The 19,858-nt window shown below is 38.0% G+C and overlaps 1 protein-coding gene across 1 annotated transcript; it reads right to left on the bottom strand.

Annotated features, from left to right (window-relative positions):
- Nucleotides 1–4,529: 4,529 nt before the first annotated feature.
- fam89a (family with sequence similarity 89 member A) lies at nucleotides 4,530–7,509 on the bottom strand. Its single transcript, XM_028797784.2, has 2 exons — nucleotides 6,990–7,509; nucleotides 4,530–6,294 (listed from the first exon to the last, which is right to left on the bottom strand). Exons 1-2 carry the CDS (start codon nucleotides 7,239–7,241, stop codon nucleotides 6,019–6,021), a joined length of 528 nt encoding a protein of 175 aa, XP_028653617.2. The 5' UTR covers nucleotides 7,242–7,509; the 3' UTR covers nucleotides 4,530–6,018.
- Nucleotides 7,510–19,858: the final 12,349 nt, after the last annotated feature.

Here is a 19,858-nt window from a genome sequence, read left to right as displayed (position 1 = left end):
TAAACAGAGCTATTGACATGGCCTGGTGTGTGGAGTTGTACAGCCACTGTGGCATGCACTGGTCAAATTAAAACCACAACTGCCAGTGAGTGACCAACTTGATACGGTGATCAACAGATGGGGCATTTGGCAATACAGTGGCTGTTATTACTAAATATTGTGTTTACTCTAATCCTGCTTTTATTTCCTGTACATTTCAGCATAAAATATTGTATTTTTCGCTAAGGTCTGTGATACAGTGGATTACTTATCTTTGTGGATTACTAGCTTGCATATTTGTAGCTAGTAATCCACAAAGGGAGAAAATGAATCACAAATCTTAAAATAGTTTTTTATTCCTAAGCTTTTGTCAACATACCAAGTGTCATCATCATCAGAGGAAAATGATTAGACATATAGGATTCAAAGGCAATATATAACAAATGAGGGGAGGTGTTGATCATACAAAGTCTGTTTTTATTATTTAGATATTCTTTTTAAGCCTGCATATGCTGGGTTCATGTCCAAATGTTTGTTAACGGTGTTTTCATTTGAGAGCTGATTTAGCCAGCTCTCTGGCCTTTGATTCCTGTATGTTTAATCATGTTCCTCTGATGAAGACACCTGGTAAGTTATCGAAAGCTGAGGAATAAAATAACTATTTTAAGAAATGTGATTCATTTTCTCGCTTTGTGGATTACTAGCTACAAATATTCACAATATTGTTAAATTTCTTCTTTCCTTTAATGTTTCACATATAAATCATTTGGATTAGTCTACATTTCTCCCACATTCAAGTTGAAAATAAGAATTTGATGTAAATAAAACAATCTTAATTGCTACTGTATATAGAGTAGTATTCAAAATTGCATCAAGCCACTTTGCATTATGTGTCAAGATGTCAAAATAAATCCCTTTGAATTACACATTTAGACTGATTAAAAGCACATTACAGATTTCTATTACAGGTAAAATTAACAAAATGTGTTACTAAAATGTCTATTTCTTTAGTCAGTTATGATTTGAGTAACCTGAAAATGCTTCAGAATTGAACTGTATTAAATGTTATCTTTAGGTTTTTTTATAAGTTATTCAATAAAGAAAATAAACGTAACACCACAGGTATTAACCATGAGGTGTGCTGTAATATCCATCCATCCATCCATTATCCAACCCGCTATATCCTAACTACAGGGTCACGGGGGTCTGCTGGAGCCAATCCCAGCCAACACAGGGCACAAGGCAGGGAACAAATCCCGGGCAGGGCGCGAGCCCAATGCAGGACACACACACACACACCAAGCACACACTAGGGACAATTTAGGATTGCCAATGCACCTGACCATGTCTTTGGACTGTGGGAGGAAACCCACGCAGACACGGGGAGAACATGAAAACTCCATGCAGGGAGGACCTGGGAAGCGAACCCTGGTCTCCTAACTGCGAGGCAGCAGCGCTACCCACTGCGCCACCGTGCCGCCTGTGCTGTAATAGTAAAGAACAAACAATAATTAATGATAGTCCTGTTTGGCTAAAGTGGTGTATGCAATAATAAAAACAAATTTTTCCTATTTAAGTACTTTCAGTATGCTATTTATTGCTTTTAGCTTCATATTGTATTTTCGTTATTTTGAAAGTAATTTTATTTTGTAGCATTTAGATGTAAAATTCATAAGTTAAACTTTAAATGCCCTATTACTCCACATTTCCTCTTTGCTTTTTTATTATTTTTCAAAAATTATTTCCCATCTTTCATTTTCATCCTTATTAAATTCCTACAACCTCTATGTTATTCCCTTCTGTAAAAACTTTCAAACTACTCAGATTCTCCACTCAATGAACTATGTAAAATATTCCCATTTGCAGAGTCAGCTATTCATTTGTAAATTTACATCCAGATGTTAAACCACACTGGTTCAGGGTCTTTAACTTCTCTTAGACTCAACATGAACTCTTTTTTAATGTTTCATCTGTCTCAGAATGACATGCATTTCTCTCTGGGATGGTGTTGCAGATTTAAAATTCCAAGAATGCAAACATCATTTAGCCACTTCAAGTCCATACAGGTAGAGTAAAGTAGGCTTAGGTAAAAACGTAAGTTTACTACTTGACTGCACCATAATGTTCTGTGATTTTAAGTAGCTTACAGAATATGCTCGGCCTGGGATTCTAAATCTTGTATGGTTAACTCAGAGTATGTTTATTTTCCTTGTTTAGTTATATTTACAGTATTTTTAGTTGTCAGTATACAGTATAGCCCTATTATTGTGGTTATTAATGTTACTTATATATCCTTGAATTTGGGTCATAGAAATGCTAAAAATATTATTTTTAGTCTGTGTGAGCTTTAATGATGATTAAGCATTCTAGCATTGGTGGTTAGGCTTTGTTGTTAAGAGCTCAGTCCCATCCCTTTTCATCCTCTGCTCCTGGATGGATTAAAATTAATCCTACATTATTTAACTCCTAAACCCCTTTATGATGCAATATGTACTCCCGCTATCATCCATCAATGCAAATACTTTGTGTGTATGCCCACCACCTCACTGCAATGCACAGCAGCTGTTTTGTATCTCGTAAAATGTATTTATCTATTCATTGCACCCAAACAATGTGCCAATAAAAAGTACAGGGTGGTGACATACTAGTAAGTTCAATGGTGGTTTGTTTAGTTTTGGTTGACATGCTGAAACATGTTAAATACAGCTGTAGGAGTCCCTAGAGTTGACTGTGCAATTTCACAGTTTGTCTTTGCACAGATATTACTGCTGGAGCGATGTGCAGCTGAAGATGTTGGAATTTTGAAAAACTGAGGTGGTTCTTAAACAATGAAAACATTTAAAAAATGCCTGTCACTGATGCTTGCATAGATATGGTCATGTTACTGGAATAAGAAGTCCTCATTGCATATACTGTCCATTAGCACAAATATACGTAACAGCAAACAATAATGAGTTACCTATCTTTTCACATGCTTGTTTCAAAAATAAAAAAGATAAGGCAAGATGATGTAGAAAGAAATGCAGGGTAAGGGAGTCTGACACTACTAGATGTTATTAAATGTTATCTGAGATAAAGCCAACAAACAAGGACAGCTTAGTTACTTTGCTAAAAGCAAAATGCAATACTGCTTATACCCAAAACATAATTTCTATAGAAAAAGGCCCTCTGGTGGTGAAATGTTATTCCTTCCCCATTAGAATTGAGCTTCAACAGAATTGACCTTCCATGCAACACCAGCTTACTGTTAACACTAGTAGACCTAGAAATGTGCTTTGAATTGGCGTTTCAGGTTTCATTTATCAAATTTTGGTACTTTAGATGCTATAATTCAGGAATGTTGTGCAGATTGGTACACTGTACAGAATAAAAATACAATACATCAAAAGTAAATTTAAGATGATTAGAATTTGTTTATACTCCCTCCCCCTTTACTATAAAATACACAAAGATAAAGACTCAGGCATCCTGTTTGACTCCAATCAGATACAAAGGTCAGTAAGGACAGACGCCAAGTAAATAGACTCTTAACTCAATCATTTGCTCAGAAGCACTAATAAGATAAATGGTATCTGGCTGTGCAAATCCTTCAACAATTGCTTACTTTTAGGGACTCTAGAGAAGCTTACAAAGGGTGTCTCTTCATCTGTAATGTTCTGTTCTGACACCCTGTATAATCTTGATTATAAACATAATATTCCTTTATTTGCTTTCTTGCTTTTTTTTTTTAGATAAGACCTATAAACATTTCCAGCCAAACAAGTCTTTCACTGGATATTGGAAATTATAATACTTAGAAGATATTTATGCAGTCTTGCAAATCAAAGGAACATCTATCAAATACATGTTACACATTACTACTCCATCTAGATTTCATATGACAACATTTTTGAATAGTGTAGCCTCCACAGCCATCCAGGTTCTCTTAAGAGAGTTATAAAATAAAAGGTTTTGTGAAATACAGTTTATTTGATGTATGTCAAACACAGACAACTGGTTCTGAAACAAATGTTATTTGTCAAAATGAAGAACATATGATAGATAGATAGATAGATAGATACTTTATTAATACCAAGGGGAAATTCACAGTGACTTGGGAAAACAATGTCAAGTGATTTAATATCCAGCATTTCAAAAGAAATGCAAATAAATGTAATGGAAGAAAGCAAATCATATGAGAAAGAAACCAGTGTAGTGCCTTCAGCCCATTAGAAAATGCAGTCTATTTCTACCCCCTTTTAAATATTACAATGATGCAAATTTGAGTGCGCCTTAGACATATATTAAATGCATATATTTGGAAAATGCAAATAAATATATATTTGTGTGAGGTTTTGCTACTTGAGATGGTATTGTATGAAAACTGAAGTTAATATAAGCGCTGATCCAGTATTTGGTTTGTGTACAACTCCAGTCATTTGGCAGCAGCAACATCTTTTACAGTATCATTTTTTTCCTACTTTCCAGTACCTTAGCTTCCGCAAACGGTTTAAAGATTTGGTCTGGTAGGTCTTTGATACAAGTCAAAACACAAACGTGCAGTCAAACAATTTCATACATATATACAAAAGACCATTTATTCTTTATTATTAGCTTAATTAGGGAACTAGTGCCAATTCTGGCAGGAGCAGATGTAAATCAAAAGCAAAAACTAAAAACAAACAGCCACAGGAATTTACACCAATGGCCTAAAACACTGAAATAACATTGTATGCACATCTGTACAAACAAACAGATCTAGACCATTTACATGGAATCTTTAAACTGACATTAACACCCTACAAACCCAGCGACAATTAAGGAATTTGCCAATATAGGGGGTATTGTCCTCTAGTGTTTTATGTCAGTCATATTTTTTAAACACCTACATTGTATTGAGCTTTGCCAAAGGGAAGTGCACTATATAAAAATAAATTGAATATTTATGGCAGTTATCATAAAAACAGGAAGCATTAACATGCATAACTGAACATTTTAAAAGAACACTTAACATCAAAATGTCAAACACACTTTACAAATTCAGTCTCTTTTTTTATATAAACATTGAGCAAGTCTGACAACTATAAAAAAGTCAGTTGAGTAGAATAGCACCAAATCAGGGCAGTGACCGTAACAGTCAACATTCATCTGTTCAGAAATTGTCAGTTAAAAGTCACAGTGTAATGTATTATTGGGTCCTCCCTGCGTTTTTTTTTTTTTTTTTTTTTTTACTAAAACAGAGGTGCACAGTGTCTTTGTTGACTAGTTCACATAAACTAATCAAGGCATTTGCTTAAATATTTGCACTAATCAGCTCATTTTACTGTAACCACTTTAGATCCCAAAACAAGGTACAATTTTGTAGTTAATAGCTGTAAGAAACTGCCACAATCGGAACAAATCATGAAAATACATCCAAACAGATGAACATTTACATTAAAAGAACATGTCACCTAGACCAGAAATGTCAAAAAACATTGATTAGAGTGCAGAAGCATGTGGACATTACACTGTAGTGAAGAATTTACTTTAAAAAAAAAAAAAAAGTTATCTAGCAAAAACTTCATTTACTTGCAAAATAAATAAAGAAATATGTTATCAATACAAAACTGTGCCTAGAAAAGGTACTTCATACCTGAGAAATATGCTGCATATATAAATATAAACCACCTTTTACAGAATAAGGCTTAGTTTAATTTGAAAAATATGCAGCTTCATTGCCAGCACATTCCTGTTTTTAACAAGAATTATTTCTTCACCACACTAGCCTTACTGTAAGCTATTAAGTGTACTCTGAACTGCTATATAAACCATTTCTGTGATCACACCGCAGCACCATTCAAGTGACTATAAAATATTCAATGCAAGCCATACCCTATTGCATCATTCAGTCTGGAAGAACAATTTCATCCTTGAAGTAAGTGAAAGAAATGTTAATTATTAGTTGTAGGACATATTTTATAAAGAGGCCAGTAATATTATAAATAGAGAGAGAAACGAATATTGTATAGCGGCAAAATACATTTGTAGGAAGCTTAAAACTGGATTCTTAACAGATTCCTAAATAGTTATATGAAACGAATCCTGCATCCACTTGTCTTTACTATTCAAAGATTTGGAAACCGACTCGTTGAGGTCCATGTGTCCACTTGGGGTAATTCCTGTGTCCTGAAAATATTCGTCTTCTTCATCAAAAAAGCCATTCTCCATGACGTAAGTGCCGTCCACGTTGGTTACACCCGACAGATCCTGGCAGCTACCTTTATACTCCTGAATTGATTCGTGGAGGGACCACAGCTGGCACAGTAGGGACATGTCCTGTTGTCGCAGGCCAACCTTTGAAATAAATCAAGTAATACATGAATAAAGCATAACATTATCAAACTTGTTTTATCTAAATCATTGTCGTTTGAGGCGGCTTATGCCAATAACATCGAAAACAATACAATCGCTGGGCCCACTCGTGTACATACAACACCCACTTTGGGAAAAATAAACAAACGACTAAAAACGCGTTTCAATGAGGAAAGGTACAACGTGCTCACTTTTAAAACGAGTTTAATGCTACAGATTAGCCACTATATCGCCGCTAACTGAACGGGTAGCACAAGTTTGATTACTCCTCTCTTGTTAAAAGCAATATATCACATCAAGTGGCCTGCTTAACAAAATATCGGTTTAGATTAGCAGTTAAAACAAACTCTCAGTGACAAATTCTCCTGCTGTCGTTTCTCCCGATTAGTAGCAATAAGCTACTGGGGTCAGATAAACCCTATTCGCTAATCCATAAGCGGCCGACGTACATTTATAACCTGAAACAGATGTGAGCTTTGTGAACATTGTTTGACCAAAGCTGTCGGTTGTGCGCATTCGGGCACCTTTAAAGTTTTTTGCGGGCATTCAGATTTAATATAATAAGCACGTTTCCGTTATACCCCACTGTACTTTACTGTCGTGTACGCCCGTTACATGTAGCTCGGACATCAAATGAAAAGGCAAGTCGCCGAAACGCGCTGACTCCTTATCCTCACCATCTCCTTCCTGAGCAGAGCCAGGGCAGCGTCCAGGTTGGCCGGCTTGGTCACCACGGGGTGATCGCCAGAGCTGCGGCCACGGCTCAGGTCGTCCTGGATCATGGTCTTCTTAGCGTACATCCTCTCCATCTCTCTCCAGGAGCCGCCGCTTGAATTGAGTAAGCCGCTCAAGCTTTTGGGCAGCGGCGGCAGCCCCTCTATGCAGGCGGGCAATACCCCCACCGAACTGCCGGCTGCTTTGGCGCTCATTGTTTCCTGATCCTCTTCACTGACGGTCACTCTGCCTACATGCTGCTCTTGCAAAGCCCCACCGCTCGGTAACGTAAGTAAAAGGCAACTCAGCTTTTCTCCTTTCTTCTTCTTCGTCTACCTTGTACTGACGGGAGGTCGTCCTTCATGTGGTTCGCTGGGCGGGACTACAAATAAGCAATGAGGGGCACTGAATATTCATGATATACAGGCCAGGCGCCGCCACCCGGCTCTGGAGCGGTGACGAAGGACACTCCAGATTAAACAAACAAACAAACAAACACACACACACACACACATGCTGTCACACAGTCGGCAGACAAAGGAGTGCCTCCAACAAATGCCAAATCCTATTTCCTGCTTGCATGGGCGTCAAGTGAAATTAACAGGAGGCCATTGCTTAGGCGTTTAAAGCCGCACGCGCTTTCATCTCCCGACATGCAGCATTTCTGGTGGTGCCCCTTGTGGCCTTTGTCATATTTTAACGATTTAGTTATTTATTTGAATGAGAATTTTATTAAAACTGTGGGGGTAACAGTCCAGTGCTTAGATAAACTTCCAGGGATTTTCAATCCAGGCCTACTTTAGTGGAGCTAAAGAGCCCAATCTTACCTTCTTAGACTTGCACCACTCTTAGTAAACACAACTTTGAGTTGGCAAACATTGCCTTTGGCTAGAGATTAAAGATCGGCAAGCTGTTTTAGTTGCATTCTACAGGCCAGTTCAGTCAGTATTCAAGGTGGAAGCCTTTTATGGTAATTTCTTATCATAGCTGGTAGACAGGGTTGGCCCTTGAATGACTTTGAATTTTAATTGACACCAGTTCCTTAATCAGTGGATAATTCATGTATGTATCTGATCTATCACAGCTGGAGCTCTGGTTATTCTTCTATAGAGTAGTGCTCCTGGGTCTGGACATGAGGGGGCCACAATTCACAGGCGGCTGCGGACTATTAGCAAGGATGAGGATAGCTAAAAGCAACTCCTGCAAGCATGGAAGAGAGAGGTTGCAGACACAACACTTGCGTGTCTCCCTGCTGCTAAAGCCCCTCGGTCAGTGCTGTCTTAACAGCATCATAGGCCCCCGGGCAAAGTAGTGGGTTGGGACCCTTGTTTTAATGGCAAAACAGAAACATCCCTAGGCATAAGAAACATGAGCCCCTATGCTCCTGAGGCTCCCGGCCAATTCCCATACATTAGGTGGACCTGCCCTTGGCCTGGCTGTGTGGCTGCTGACAAGCATTGGATGTGGACCTTGAATTAGTTAGCTAACAGAGCTGGGAATTAGTGTGGCATACAGGTTGCCTCTGACTTCAGGATAGCAGAATAAGGTGGAGCTGGGCGTTGTCCTGTATACTCAAGCACACTGAACAAGCAGCTGGAAGCACATGCTGCGGATGAAGACCTAAGCAGCAAATGCTAACAAAGTCAACAGCCCTTTTTAGGGTCACTCACCAACAGTCTTGCAGAAAATTGTCTGATTTAATTGATCCTTCTCTTGTATTCCCTAGGTCGTTACATTGGCAGCAGAAGTGAAATATGTGGTTGAAGTGCTCTGTAGGTGCTGTGTCTGCATCCGCTCTCTTCCACACTCACAGGAGCTGCTTTTTTGGCCATTTTCCCCAAATATCCCACATCACCATCCACAACCACCCAGGGAACATGTCCCTCTCAGATCTGAACACAGGGGCTCTAAAATATGTTTTTTGAATCATCTTATGGACCTATGCACTGCTCATAGGTGTTAACCTGGATCAGCTGTGCAGCTTCACTCTGTATTTAGGGAAACAAGGACTGAAACGAATCATGCATATGTCTATATGAGTGTGCCATGGAACAGACTGACACTCCTTTTACCTTTGGCTCTTGCCTTGCTGCTAAAGTTTCCATCCCATTTTAGCCTGTAGTTAAAAAAAAAAGTAGGATCAGAAAATAGATGAATAAAGAGGTTGAGTCCTTTATGGTATTAGTTTATACACACAGGGGTTTGTCCAAAAGACAGAATTGTTTTTGTTGTGATTGGGTGTGGTGTGCAACCTCCTCCCTGTTAGTGGGGATTGCTGGTTAGGCACTATTATACAATGAAATAATGGAAAAGTAGTACTAAAACTCCATATATATATATATTTTTTAACCCAAAACACTAGGGGTGGATCAAATTGACAGAAAAATGTAGAAATAATGCCCTGCTAGAAGTAGGAGCTGTTCTACTTCCCTACACTAAAACCATTTTGCTTTCCTGCTTGCAGCTGCTTTCTACCATCCAGGAATTTTTGCAAACTTCACCATTTACAGTTCAATAAACCCTGGTGGAATAAAGTCCAACTCTCATTCTCCTCCAGGAGTTTACTTTTAGGGTTTTTCTCCAGTTACTTCCATGAGCAGAATGTCCTTCCTTATATTGTGCCCAATAGGCATTTGAGTCTCCAATGGCTCCAGCTGTCTCTGAACCTTTCATCCTTGACATTCTTGTTTAAAGTGCCAGTGGCCTAAAATGGTTCATGCTGTGTGTTTTTTTTTTTTTAACTATTCCAATAGACAGCAGGACTCCAGTATTCCTCTCCTCTCATGTTGTGCAACCATATAAGCTCTAATTCCCTTACTTCAGGTTGCCAGGGTACAGACAATCAATGATGACACTACTGCCCCTTCCTTATATGCCATGTTTCCACACTTTCCTTTATATATACTAGGGGACTCCGCCCCCTGCTCGCTTTGCTCGCCCACCCCCGGGTTTGGTTTACCGGATATACAATTTAAAGAGATTGTTATTTTCATGGGAATTGTTACATATGCATTATTCTCACTTTTACTTTAAGACTTTTGTAAAAACAATACTGGGCGTGGTTAAATCTCGCAGGACGTATAATGCTGCTCGTGTTGTGAAGGGGGGGCGGCCAAACGCACACTAAGGAGATGCCATCGGATCATCTGTTGGCTTGTTACTGCTGGCAAGCTGCGTTTTCTGCTTGTCACGCTTTGCGTCAATCATTTCAAAGCCTGTACAGCAGCTGTTCTTTTGCCACTTCACGTCTCTGCTGCTCGTGTTGTGAAAGGGGGGTTTGGGGGGGCTGAACGCACACTAAGGAGAAGCGGTCGGATCATCTGCTGGCTTCCTGCTGCTGCTGCTGAAAGCCGCGTGTTCTGCTTGTCCCTTGTTGTCGTTTTAAGAGCTGGGAGCACATGATGTCTGTCTGCCAAAGGCATTCCAAAAACTGCTTGGTTAGATGTCCATGAATTTGTTTTAAATATTGTCTCACTGCCTTGTCTCGCGTGACATTAAAGTGTCTCTCACGGGACGTCAGATTGTCTTCTGAGAAGATCACATCTCGTCTCCTTAGTCTCCCTCCCAGGATTTTTTTTATAATAGATATATATAGGGAAAAGTTGAATTTCCACAGTTTTAAATGACACTAACTCTGATAAATACAGTAAAGGCTGGTGGAAAGCCTTTTAAAGATAAGGGAAGGACTGAAAATGTGGACTGTTAAAGAGACCAGTTATCATTGGATCTACACCCTAATATCAGGCCAATATCTTGAAATCTTTTAACTCACAGACTTGATTTTAATTCCAAAAATATATTTCAGTAATGCAACTTTCACTTCTGCCATTTGGATTTATAATACCACTTACTGGCATTTGTATCAATATCCCAAACCATTTAATGTGCGTTGCTTGTGCAAAAACACATATTTAATAAGCATCAGCTAAGTAAAGAGATCTGCTGAATGAAAACATCTCTATATATTTTTACAAGTCTGCATGGAAGAATAACTTTTTTGGTAGCACAAACCTTTGTCATATTTTTGTTTCTTATACTGTATGATATGTAAGAGAAAAGGAAAATTTAAATGGCAACTTCCAATATGGAAGTGTAATTAGAAGTGACATGACAGAAACATGCAGCTTCTACCAGGCTGTCTGACAAGCTCTAGGGATGCTTAGCTTATCTGTGTACTGTTTTGTAACTCAATGTTTTATAAAGTATACAGTTAAATACATTGTGCTAAATGGATGCCCAAACCTTTCTGCCTGTACAGGATGTACAGATGTTTATTAGACATCCATAACTTATTGACTGTAATTTTGTTGACCCTAAGCCATTATGGAGCCTTGAGAGCAAATAATTAAAAAATTAAATATTGCACATGAAAAGATTGTATTTTTGCTCAAAATGATTGATAAATTTACTGCATTCTTTAATGTATTTTTTCTTTAGTGTGTAACTATTTTTGTTTTATTTTCCTTATACTGTAATCTATAAAGGTTTGTTGTCTGTAATATTTCCCCACAATGAGCTTTATTTAGAGTAATAAAATTCACAAAGAAATTTTGAAAAATTCTGCTCAAGTCATTAATCAACCTAACCTCCACCTTTCAAGGAGGGAGGGAGAAATTCAAGCATTCAAAAAAATATATTAATATATACTTAAACATAGAAATAACATGCCAGCTCCACAAAAGTAGTGACTTAAACCCAGGACAGACTTTGTAGCTATGAGATGCACAACATTGGCACCGTATTCTCTTTGACAGTAGCCTTTCTAATAGGTACTGTAGGTCATACAACACAGTATCTGATATCTCCCCAAAATATAGAGCTACACTGCATTTTTCATTAACACTGACTCTGCTTATTTAGTGGGGCACTGCACAGAGTTCATTTGTGGAAAGGATCATATACAGGGAAGATGCTTAGTGATGAAAAACAGTTTAAGCTAATGTGACCTCATTAAGAGTATCAAGAGGTGGTTACCATGCACTGAAATCCTCTTTCAAATGTCACTGACAGGAAACATTTAAAAATTCCTGTTTTTGACAAGTTTTTTTTATCTACACCATTTTTTAAAACTGAGTTGTGGTTGCTAATTCTCTGTATTAATTTAAGGAATATAAAATATTTGTTTAGGTTAAAGGAGCAGAGCAAACAGCATTCTTTGTGGATTGCTAGTGATAATACTCAGAACAGAAAACATTCAGCACATACTGCTCTTGAACTACAGAGTACAATAAGCAGCTGGTACTCCTTTGCCATCTGTTCATGCAAAGACTTCTTCTCAGGCACACTGAGGCAATTGTATTCATTTGAGTATGTGATAACTTTTTCTCCACCACATTTGAATAATGAATCTCATCCATAATCTGTGTCACTCATCCTCTCTGAGATCTGCCTTTATTCTTCTCATGGTATTTATTTATCTATCTATCTATTTATATAATACTGTGCTATAGATTGCCAGTGTACAATGTGAAATCTATGAAACAAGCTTTGTAAAATAAAATAGAATACATTTTTTTCTTCACGTGCATAAAATTGTGAAAAGGCTATATTCTTGTAGAAATGATAGCTGGCATGGCATTCAAGGCCGCATCTGTCAAAAATCAGTTCACTATGTATTCACTCTTCTTGCACTTACTGCTATTACTATCATATATTTTAACAGATTTCTTCGGAAGGTGTCTGTGGGAGGACATTACAAATCAGGAGCTAACTTTCTTCCTAGGATTTTGTGAATTATTTTTTTAAGGTTTTCTAAAATATGAGCAGTGCCAAAAATTGTGAATGGTTGTAGCTACTGACACCTGACGTCTTCTAAAATATTCTTGTGAAAAGGTCCGGTGACTTCAGAATCAGTATAAGTGGAAGTGGAATAGTTTTGGTCTAAAAGTGTTTCATGATTTGAGTTTCACTTTGAATGTTTTATATTTAAGGAGTTTTACAGATTCATTCTTGGCCATGTTTTTGTTCGCTTGCATTGACTCACCCGCTGTTGTTGCTGTTATGATTCTCTACAAAGCTTTTTTCAACACATTCTGCAGTTTGTAGCACTTTTATCAGTTATGTTCATTGACTTTTTTCTCTAGTAAGTAACTGAAACTTTGTTGAATGAAATCTGTTCTAATCCTTTTGGTGTATAATCTACTGTTTTGCAACATGTTTTCTATCTTGCGTGCGGGGTAATGATGCTCATGTTTAGAAGTTAATAGTTAACATTACATTCTAAAACAAGTTTAGTTCAATTCATGATTGAAAGGTGCTGGAAATGGCTGCGGGCAGGGTTCTAGTCCATCATAGTGCCCACTCATAAAGTTAGGTGAAAAAAGTAAGTACACCCCATGAAATGTTTTTTTTCTTTTTAAACATATGTGGACATATGAAGACTTCATGTACATTTAAAAATTATCTATAGATCCTGTATCATTTAAACCTCAGATTATTAATTTGGTTTGCTAATTGCTGTTGAAGTGCACGTTATCACCATGCCTAGATTGAAAGAGCTCTCTAAAGTCTTCAGAAAGAAAATTATAGGTGCCTGAATCTGGGAAGGGATTTCAAAAGATCTCCAAACAATTACAAAATAAACCATTCCACTGTGCAGAAGATCATCTACAAGTGGAGAAGATTTCAAACAACTGCCAACTTATCCAGGCCAGGCTACCCCAGCAAATTCAGCTCAACAGCACAACATAAGATGATTAAAAAAGACTCCAAGAATCACAGAATTTCATCATGGGTCCAATAGGCGACTCCAGCCAATGTTGATATCAAAGTGCATGCGTTTACCATTAAGTAGAGGCTCTACATGGGAGGTATACCAAGAGGAAACTTTTGCTGTCGAGATAGATCATCAGGGCAAGACTATAGATTACCATGAACACCTAGACAAAGACCAAGAGTTCTGGTACAATGTACTCTGGACAGTCAATTCAAAGATAGTTTTTTGGCCACAGTACAAAAAGACATGTTTGGTGAAAATAAAAGACACCATTTGACCAGAAGAACCTGATACCAACTGTAAAGCATAGTGGTGGAAATGTTATGGTTTGGGGCTGCTTTGCTGCATTAGGGCCTGGGCATCTCACCATCATAGAATCCAGTATGAATTCTTTATTGTACCAGAGGGTTGTCAAGGACGATGTGAGACCATCTGTGCGATGGTTGAAGCTCAACCAAAAGTGGATCTTACATAAGGATAATGATCCTAAACATGCAAGTAAATCCACCTAGGAATGGCAGAAAATAAACAAATGGAATTAGCAAATTGGAATTGTCAAAGTCTAGATCAGAATAACATTGAGATGTTGTGGGGGGCATAGAAATGAGCTGTGCAGCAAAGACAATCCTCAAACATCATATAGCTGAAAGAATACTGCATGGTGGATTGGGAAATGTTTCTCCCAGTCAATGTTAGTGACTGGTAGACAGCTAGATGGAAACACCTACTTTAGTGGGCAATACCAGCTATTAGAGCCAACAGTGGACTTACTTTTTCCACAGACACAAAAAGAATATCTGTTCATTGTTCATTGAATACATTATTGCAAACTCAAATTTTTATTTTTTTAAAATAACGTTTCCTTTATCTAAAGATGCTGTTTAAATGAAGCCCAAATCCTGATATGATCAGATAGGTTAGAAATAAAAAAAAACATTTACTCACCTTGAAGCCAGTTTCGAATTTCCAGTTAAACTAACTTGTATGGTTTTGGGGATGTGAGAGGAAAACACATGAAGACATGAGTTAGCATATACAAATTCCACAACGATAATATCGGGGCATGGGAGTCAAATCTAGGAAGGCAGATTCATTCGGCAGCATTGCTAAGCAGTACAAACAGTGTAACCCAAAATAATTATTATAACTAATTATTCATTCTGAACCAATTTTTTCAGTTGTAGAAATATAGTCTGGAATTGCAGCATCAGATTCACAGTAGGAACCATTAATGCTTTGTCGCACACTGTCATAGTCATCATTCACAGAAAATTAAGAATTTAATGTGTACTTCTGAGATCTGAAGAAGAAGTTGGAAAATCTAAAAACAATCCACATGGGGAAAGACAGAGAATGTAAACTCCACCTAAGTGTCGGAACAGTAAGGTAACAACACTAACCACAGTTTCTACCCAATATCATTTACTATTGTGTTTATTTATTATTGTTTATTTATTCATCTGCTTTCTCAACTGGCCTATTCCATTACAGGGTGGTGTGGAGCCAGAACACTGGGTTGAAGGCATTAACCCCAAAAGGGATGACAGTCATTCACCGGGTTCACAGGGTAACCTGTATAAGGAATTGGGGAAACATGTATGGGCAGGGGGAAAACTCAGACTCCACACAGACAGAGACTGTTTAACAAAAGGAAATCTGGAAAGCATCACTGTTGTACCCTTTTATGTGTTTATTTGTTTGTTTTTTAAATAGTAAATAGTTTAAAAAGTAAACTTCTGACTTGTGCTTTTTATATTTGGTAGATTTAGAATAACAGCCTTTTTTCAGGACTATGTAGTTCTTGATAATGGATGTGTGGATGCATATTTAACTATAAATAATGATAATCATTACACCTTTGCACATGTCATCAAAATTTTTGAGATTTCCTATATTTCTTGTAATGGTTTATTTAAAAACCCCTTTCAGACATCACAGCTCATCACTGTACAGCTTACATCTGTGTCTGTACAGTGCTTGGAAAGACTAGTAATTACTGACACTGACACATCTATTTAGAGCTTCCTAGCACCAATGCAGTTTGCATTACTAAATTAACAGCTTGGTAGGTAACAGACATATCTTTGGCCCTACAAGTTGCCTTTCAACACTTACACTGGTGAGACACCAGAAGAATTCTTTTTATTAACTACAGATTTTTCTTCCACACAGTTTTTCCCTCTGAGACGCCTTAGAGAGGTTGAGGTCAGGGATTGTGTAACTCCATCTCTGTAATTCCAGCTGCAATTGGATACTGGATTTCCTCACAGGCAAACGTCAGATTGTAAAGATAGGTAATGAAACCACACTCATGCCGATTTTTAAAAAACAGCACTTTAAAACAGCTTGTGGTAAAAACAGAGTGGGAGGTTATGTACCGCAGAGAAAAAGAAAAGAGTAACTTACGCACTGACTTAAGAAATTAACTATTAAAGTCAGTCACTGGAGTGGCACAACATAAAAAGGCATCTGCCACTTTAGTGTGAGCTGAATGCTTAATTAGAGAAATGCTTTTTGAAGTAGGTTGTGAATAGTAGCTAGCAGCTGTCACAGCTCTGGGGAATATAAACCAACACCCTAGTTTTTGGCAACTGAAGAATGTTTAAGAAATTTGGTCTGAGCATGTGGATTGTACACAAAGAAATTCATTGTAGTATAATAGCATTCTGTGTGGAGTTGTTTTCAGTTTGCACCCTTTGGCAAACTGAACACATGAAGCACATATGGTGCTGATGTAACTGCTCCTGGTTTATAATGAAACTGTAAAGTGTTCTGAGGTAACAGCTATAAATGCAGATTGTCCATGGGCAGCTGTGGACTGTAGTCCTCTTTCATTTTAAAAGGATATGCAATGGCGGACTGGATTCCTTCTGTATACACTATGGCCATGGTTTACTAGAGAGGTTGTGTTGTATGGAAGTGTTTCACTTAAGTTTATTTTTCCTTGTTAAGTTTAGAATACCACACATATTTACTAATAAAATTACATTAAAAATATTAAATACTAATACTGTTGTGGCTTTGTGTTTTTCACTGGGTTCTCGTTTTACCTCCCACATTCCAAAAATGTGCAAGTTAAGTTGATTGATGATCCTACATCGGCCCTGGGTTAGTGACTGTGTGACCAGTGCTCCATTTTGGATTGGCTCCCGCGTTCTCTTTGAAGCTGAAAGGAAAGATTGTGTCCTGCCATGACCCTAAATCAAATAAACCAGTCAGACATAGTAAGCATAAAAGAGCACATATAAAAACACAGTACACACACAAAATGTACCATTAATGCTAACTCACAAGTGATTGGATTCAAATCCTAAACTGGTCACTGTGTTTTGTGGATTTTCTCTCCATGTCTTTCTGGGGTTTTCTCCAGGTACTTAAGCTTTCTTTGCCATCCTAAAGGTGTGTGAGTAAGTGATGCTATTTGTTAACTTTAGTTTGTCTGTATGAATGTTGATGAGTGTACATCACTGAGCCCCATCTGGGAGGTGGGGGTCTCTGCCTTCATTCTGATATTGCTCTGACTCTTTTTTATTATATTATTACATATATAATTATAAACGTACATATTGACCTTTGTCACACACATGTGCATGGGAGGCAGCTAAAGGGCTTGAGTAAGGGCAGTTCCGAGTCATACTGGGATGTGGCAGAGTGCACTGACTCTTTTTCTCCCTTTTCTGCAGACCATTCATGGGAGATTCCACCTGGTCATCTTGACGTCACTTCCGGGACCGAGCCTATGGAAGGAGTCCTTGCCGGCTCCGGCCCCTGTGATGTCACGTCCAGGCTCGAACCTATGGCTGAAGACCTTCATGAGCCCAGCCCCTTTGATCTCACTTCCTGTCTTCCCCTTTAAAAGCCTCCACCTTTTCCCTTTTCACTCAGTTCTGTTTTGGACTCGGTTTTGTGTTGTATCTAATTTACGACTTTGCAGCCAGGAAACCAGTTATACGGGTGGCTGCCCCAAACCTTTCTATGACTCTGAGTCGAGTTTGTGACACCTTTTATATGCTTCCAATTGTAATTGAAGCTGCCTGCACTCCTTTTTCTCAGTTTAAACATTTAGTGCTCTACCACCACAACTCAAATACTGTAAACAAAATGCAACTTTTTACACTTGTATTAGAATCCTTAATAACATATTTTAAGTTGCATATACCATTACTTTTGTTTCTTCATTTTCAAAAAATAAAAAGACATCAACAATTGTTTGACTCACCATTTGATGTGGCATGTATTGCACATTTCTGTTTTTGTGTTGTTTTTTGTGTTGGGAAAAATTAGAAATAGGTTCAGTTTTTTTTGTCCGATGCCTCCTGACTCACTGGTATAAACCCCCCCCCCCCCCCTTACATATAATGTACTGTTTGACACATCTTAATATCCAGTTATGGCAAGAACGTTTTGGCCCCCAGACCCAAAACAACCCTCATTTTTAGGCTATATTTTGCACAGGCTATTACATCCTTGTGGTAAAGAGTAAACTAATACAGTAGGTGTCTTCAGTAAAAATGATCAGAAGTCCTTGAAGTTGTGAATGCCACATCAGCTGGCCCCAGGTTTTCACTCCCTACAGATGTACGAGGGGACAAAGTTACTCCTTTTCATAAAATTCTGAAAAAAACGGGGGTCGGTAATGTAGAAATGTGGAGTGTTATATTTCATGCTATTTCGTGGTTGCTGATCACAGATATGGTCATATTTTTGATATTTGATTTTTAACCAGTGGTCCTAGCTCTCTAACAGCCACATCCAGAAGGGTAAAAATGATACATTTAAAACATAAGTATGTGGGGTATCCTTTTACCCTTTACTTGAGATTTTTGCCCTATACCACTATCTGGGTGAAAAATAACAAATGCATTACATTGGAGAATATTTAGATTTTACACACTTAAATTAAAGCACATATTTTAATATTTTAAATAATAGATACAACTATTGTTATTTATGTAAACTTCTACTTCATTGAAGTAATTCCTTACATTTGTATTGAACACCATAAACTGAGGCTTTTACAATAAAAAAAATAACTTGAATATCTCTATTTATCCAGTATGTTTGTCAGTCTCATCAGGCAGTAGGAACAAACCAATCCAGCATGGTGATATTAGTCAGCTTCACGGCACAGTCGCCTATGCAGGGTGATTTAGAGTCGCCAATTAATAAAGTACACATTTACATGCACAATGACACCCATACTCTCACACGGAGCCAATTGGAAGTCACCAATTAAGCTAACACATGGAGAAAAAACTCACTCACATGGGGAGGACAGGCAAACTCCACAACAACAGTGATCGGGGTGGATTTCTGGAATTCTAGCTCCAGGATTCTGGAGCTGTGAGTTAGCTTCACTCACTTCTGCCCCACTATGATGCCCACAAATATTTGTACAAGCCAGAATATTTTCTTTACAATTTGTTGTGATGTCTTTGAACTGGGCTGAAAACTGTAGCAAGATTAAACCTGTGAATACTGAATTTGGCTTAATGAGAAAGCAATGAATCAGTGCATTGCCAACAATGAGTTTGTAGCCAGATTCATAAACTGTCAGGCTAATAGAACACAAAAAATTAAAACCATGATTTACACCCTCATTTGCACACGTTTCATTCTGAAATAAATATGTGGTGTAAGTGAGCAATCAGGCCTTTCCTCCACACTCAAGTGATGGCACAGCCTGGAGGGAGGTAGCCTAAATGTCACACTCTGTAAGCTGGCCATGAAATCAGACGAGGAAGCAGTGCTGAAATGAGTGTTCCACTCTACTATTAGCCTTTTAACTTTGTTATTATCTCCATCCAGACTTGGAAACCGACAACTCACCCTGACTAACCCAAAGTGCTGATTAGTCACATGACTGATGTTTGTCAGTTGTTATGTTACTGAGCATCCTTACAATTAGACAAAAAGAAAAAGGCCAACGTCAACAGGCAAGTCCCAGCAATCTAAAACACCAAATGACAGCCCAGTAGGTGCCTGCAGTTAGATTTGCTACACACTATTAACACAACATACAGTATATCTGTCAAGTAGAATTGTTTAACTGTAATGTTATTTGTAAAGCTGTCCTGAAGGTATTGTTTTCATTTGTCTCAATGACACGCACAAGCT

This window comes from Erpetoichthys calabaricus, chromosome 3, assembly GCF_900747795.2.
Source record: "Erpetoichthys calabaricus chromosome 3, fErpCal1.3, whole genome shotgun sequence".
Classification (NCBI taxonomy): domain Eukaryota; kingdom Metazoa; phylum Chordata; class Cladistia; order Polypteriformes; family Polypteridae; genus Erpetoichthys; species Erpetoichthys calabaricus.
This window is presented reverse-complemented; position numbering and strand designations above follow the sequence as displayed.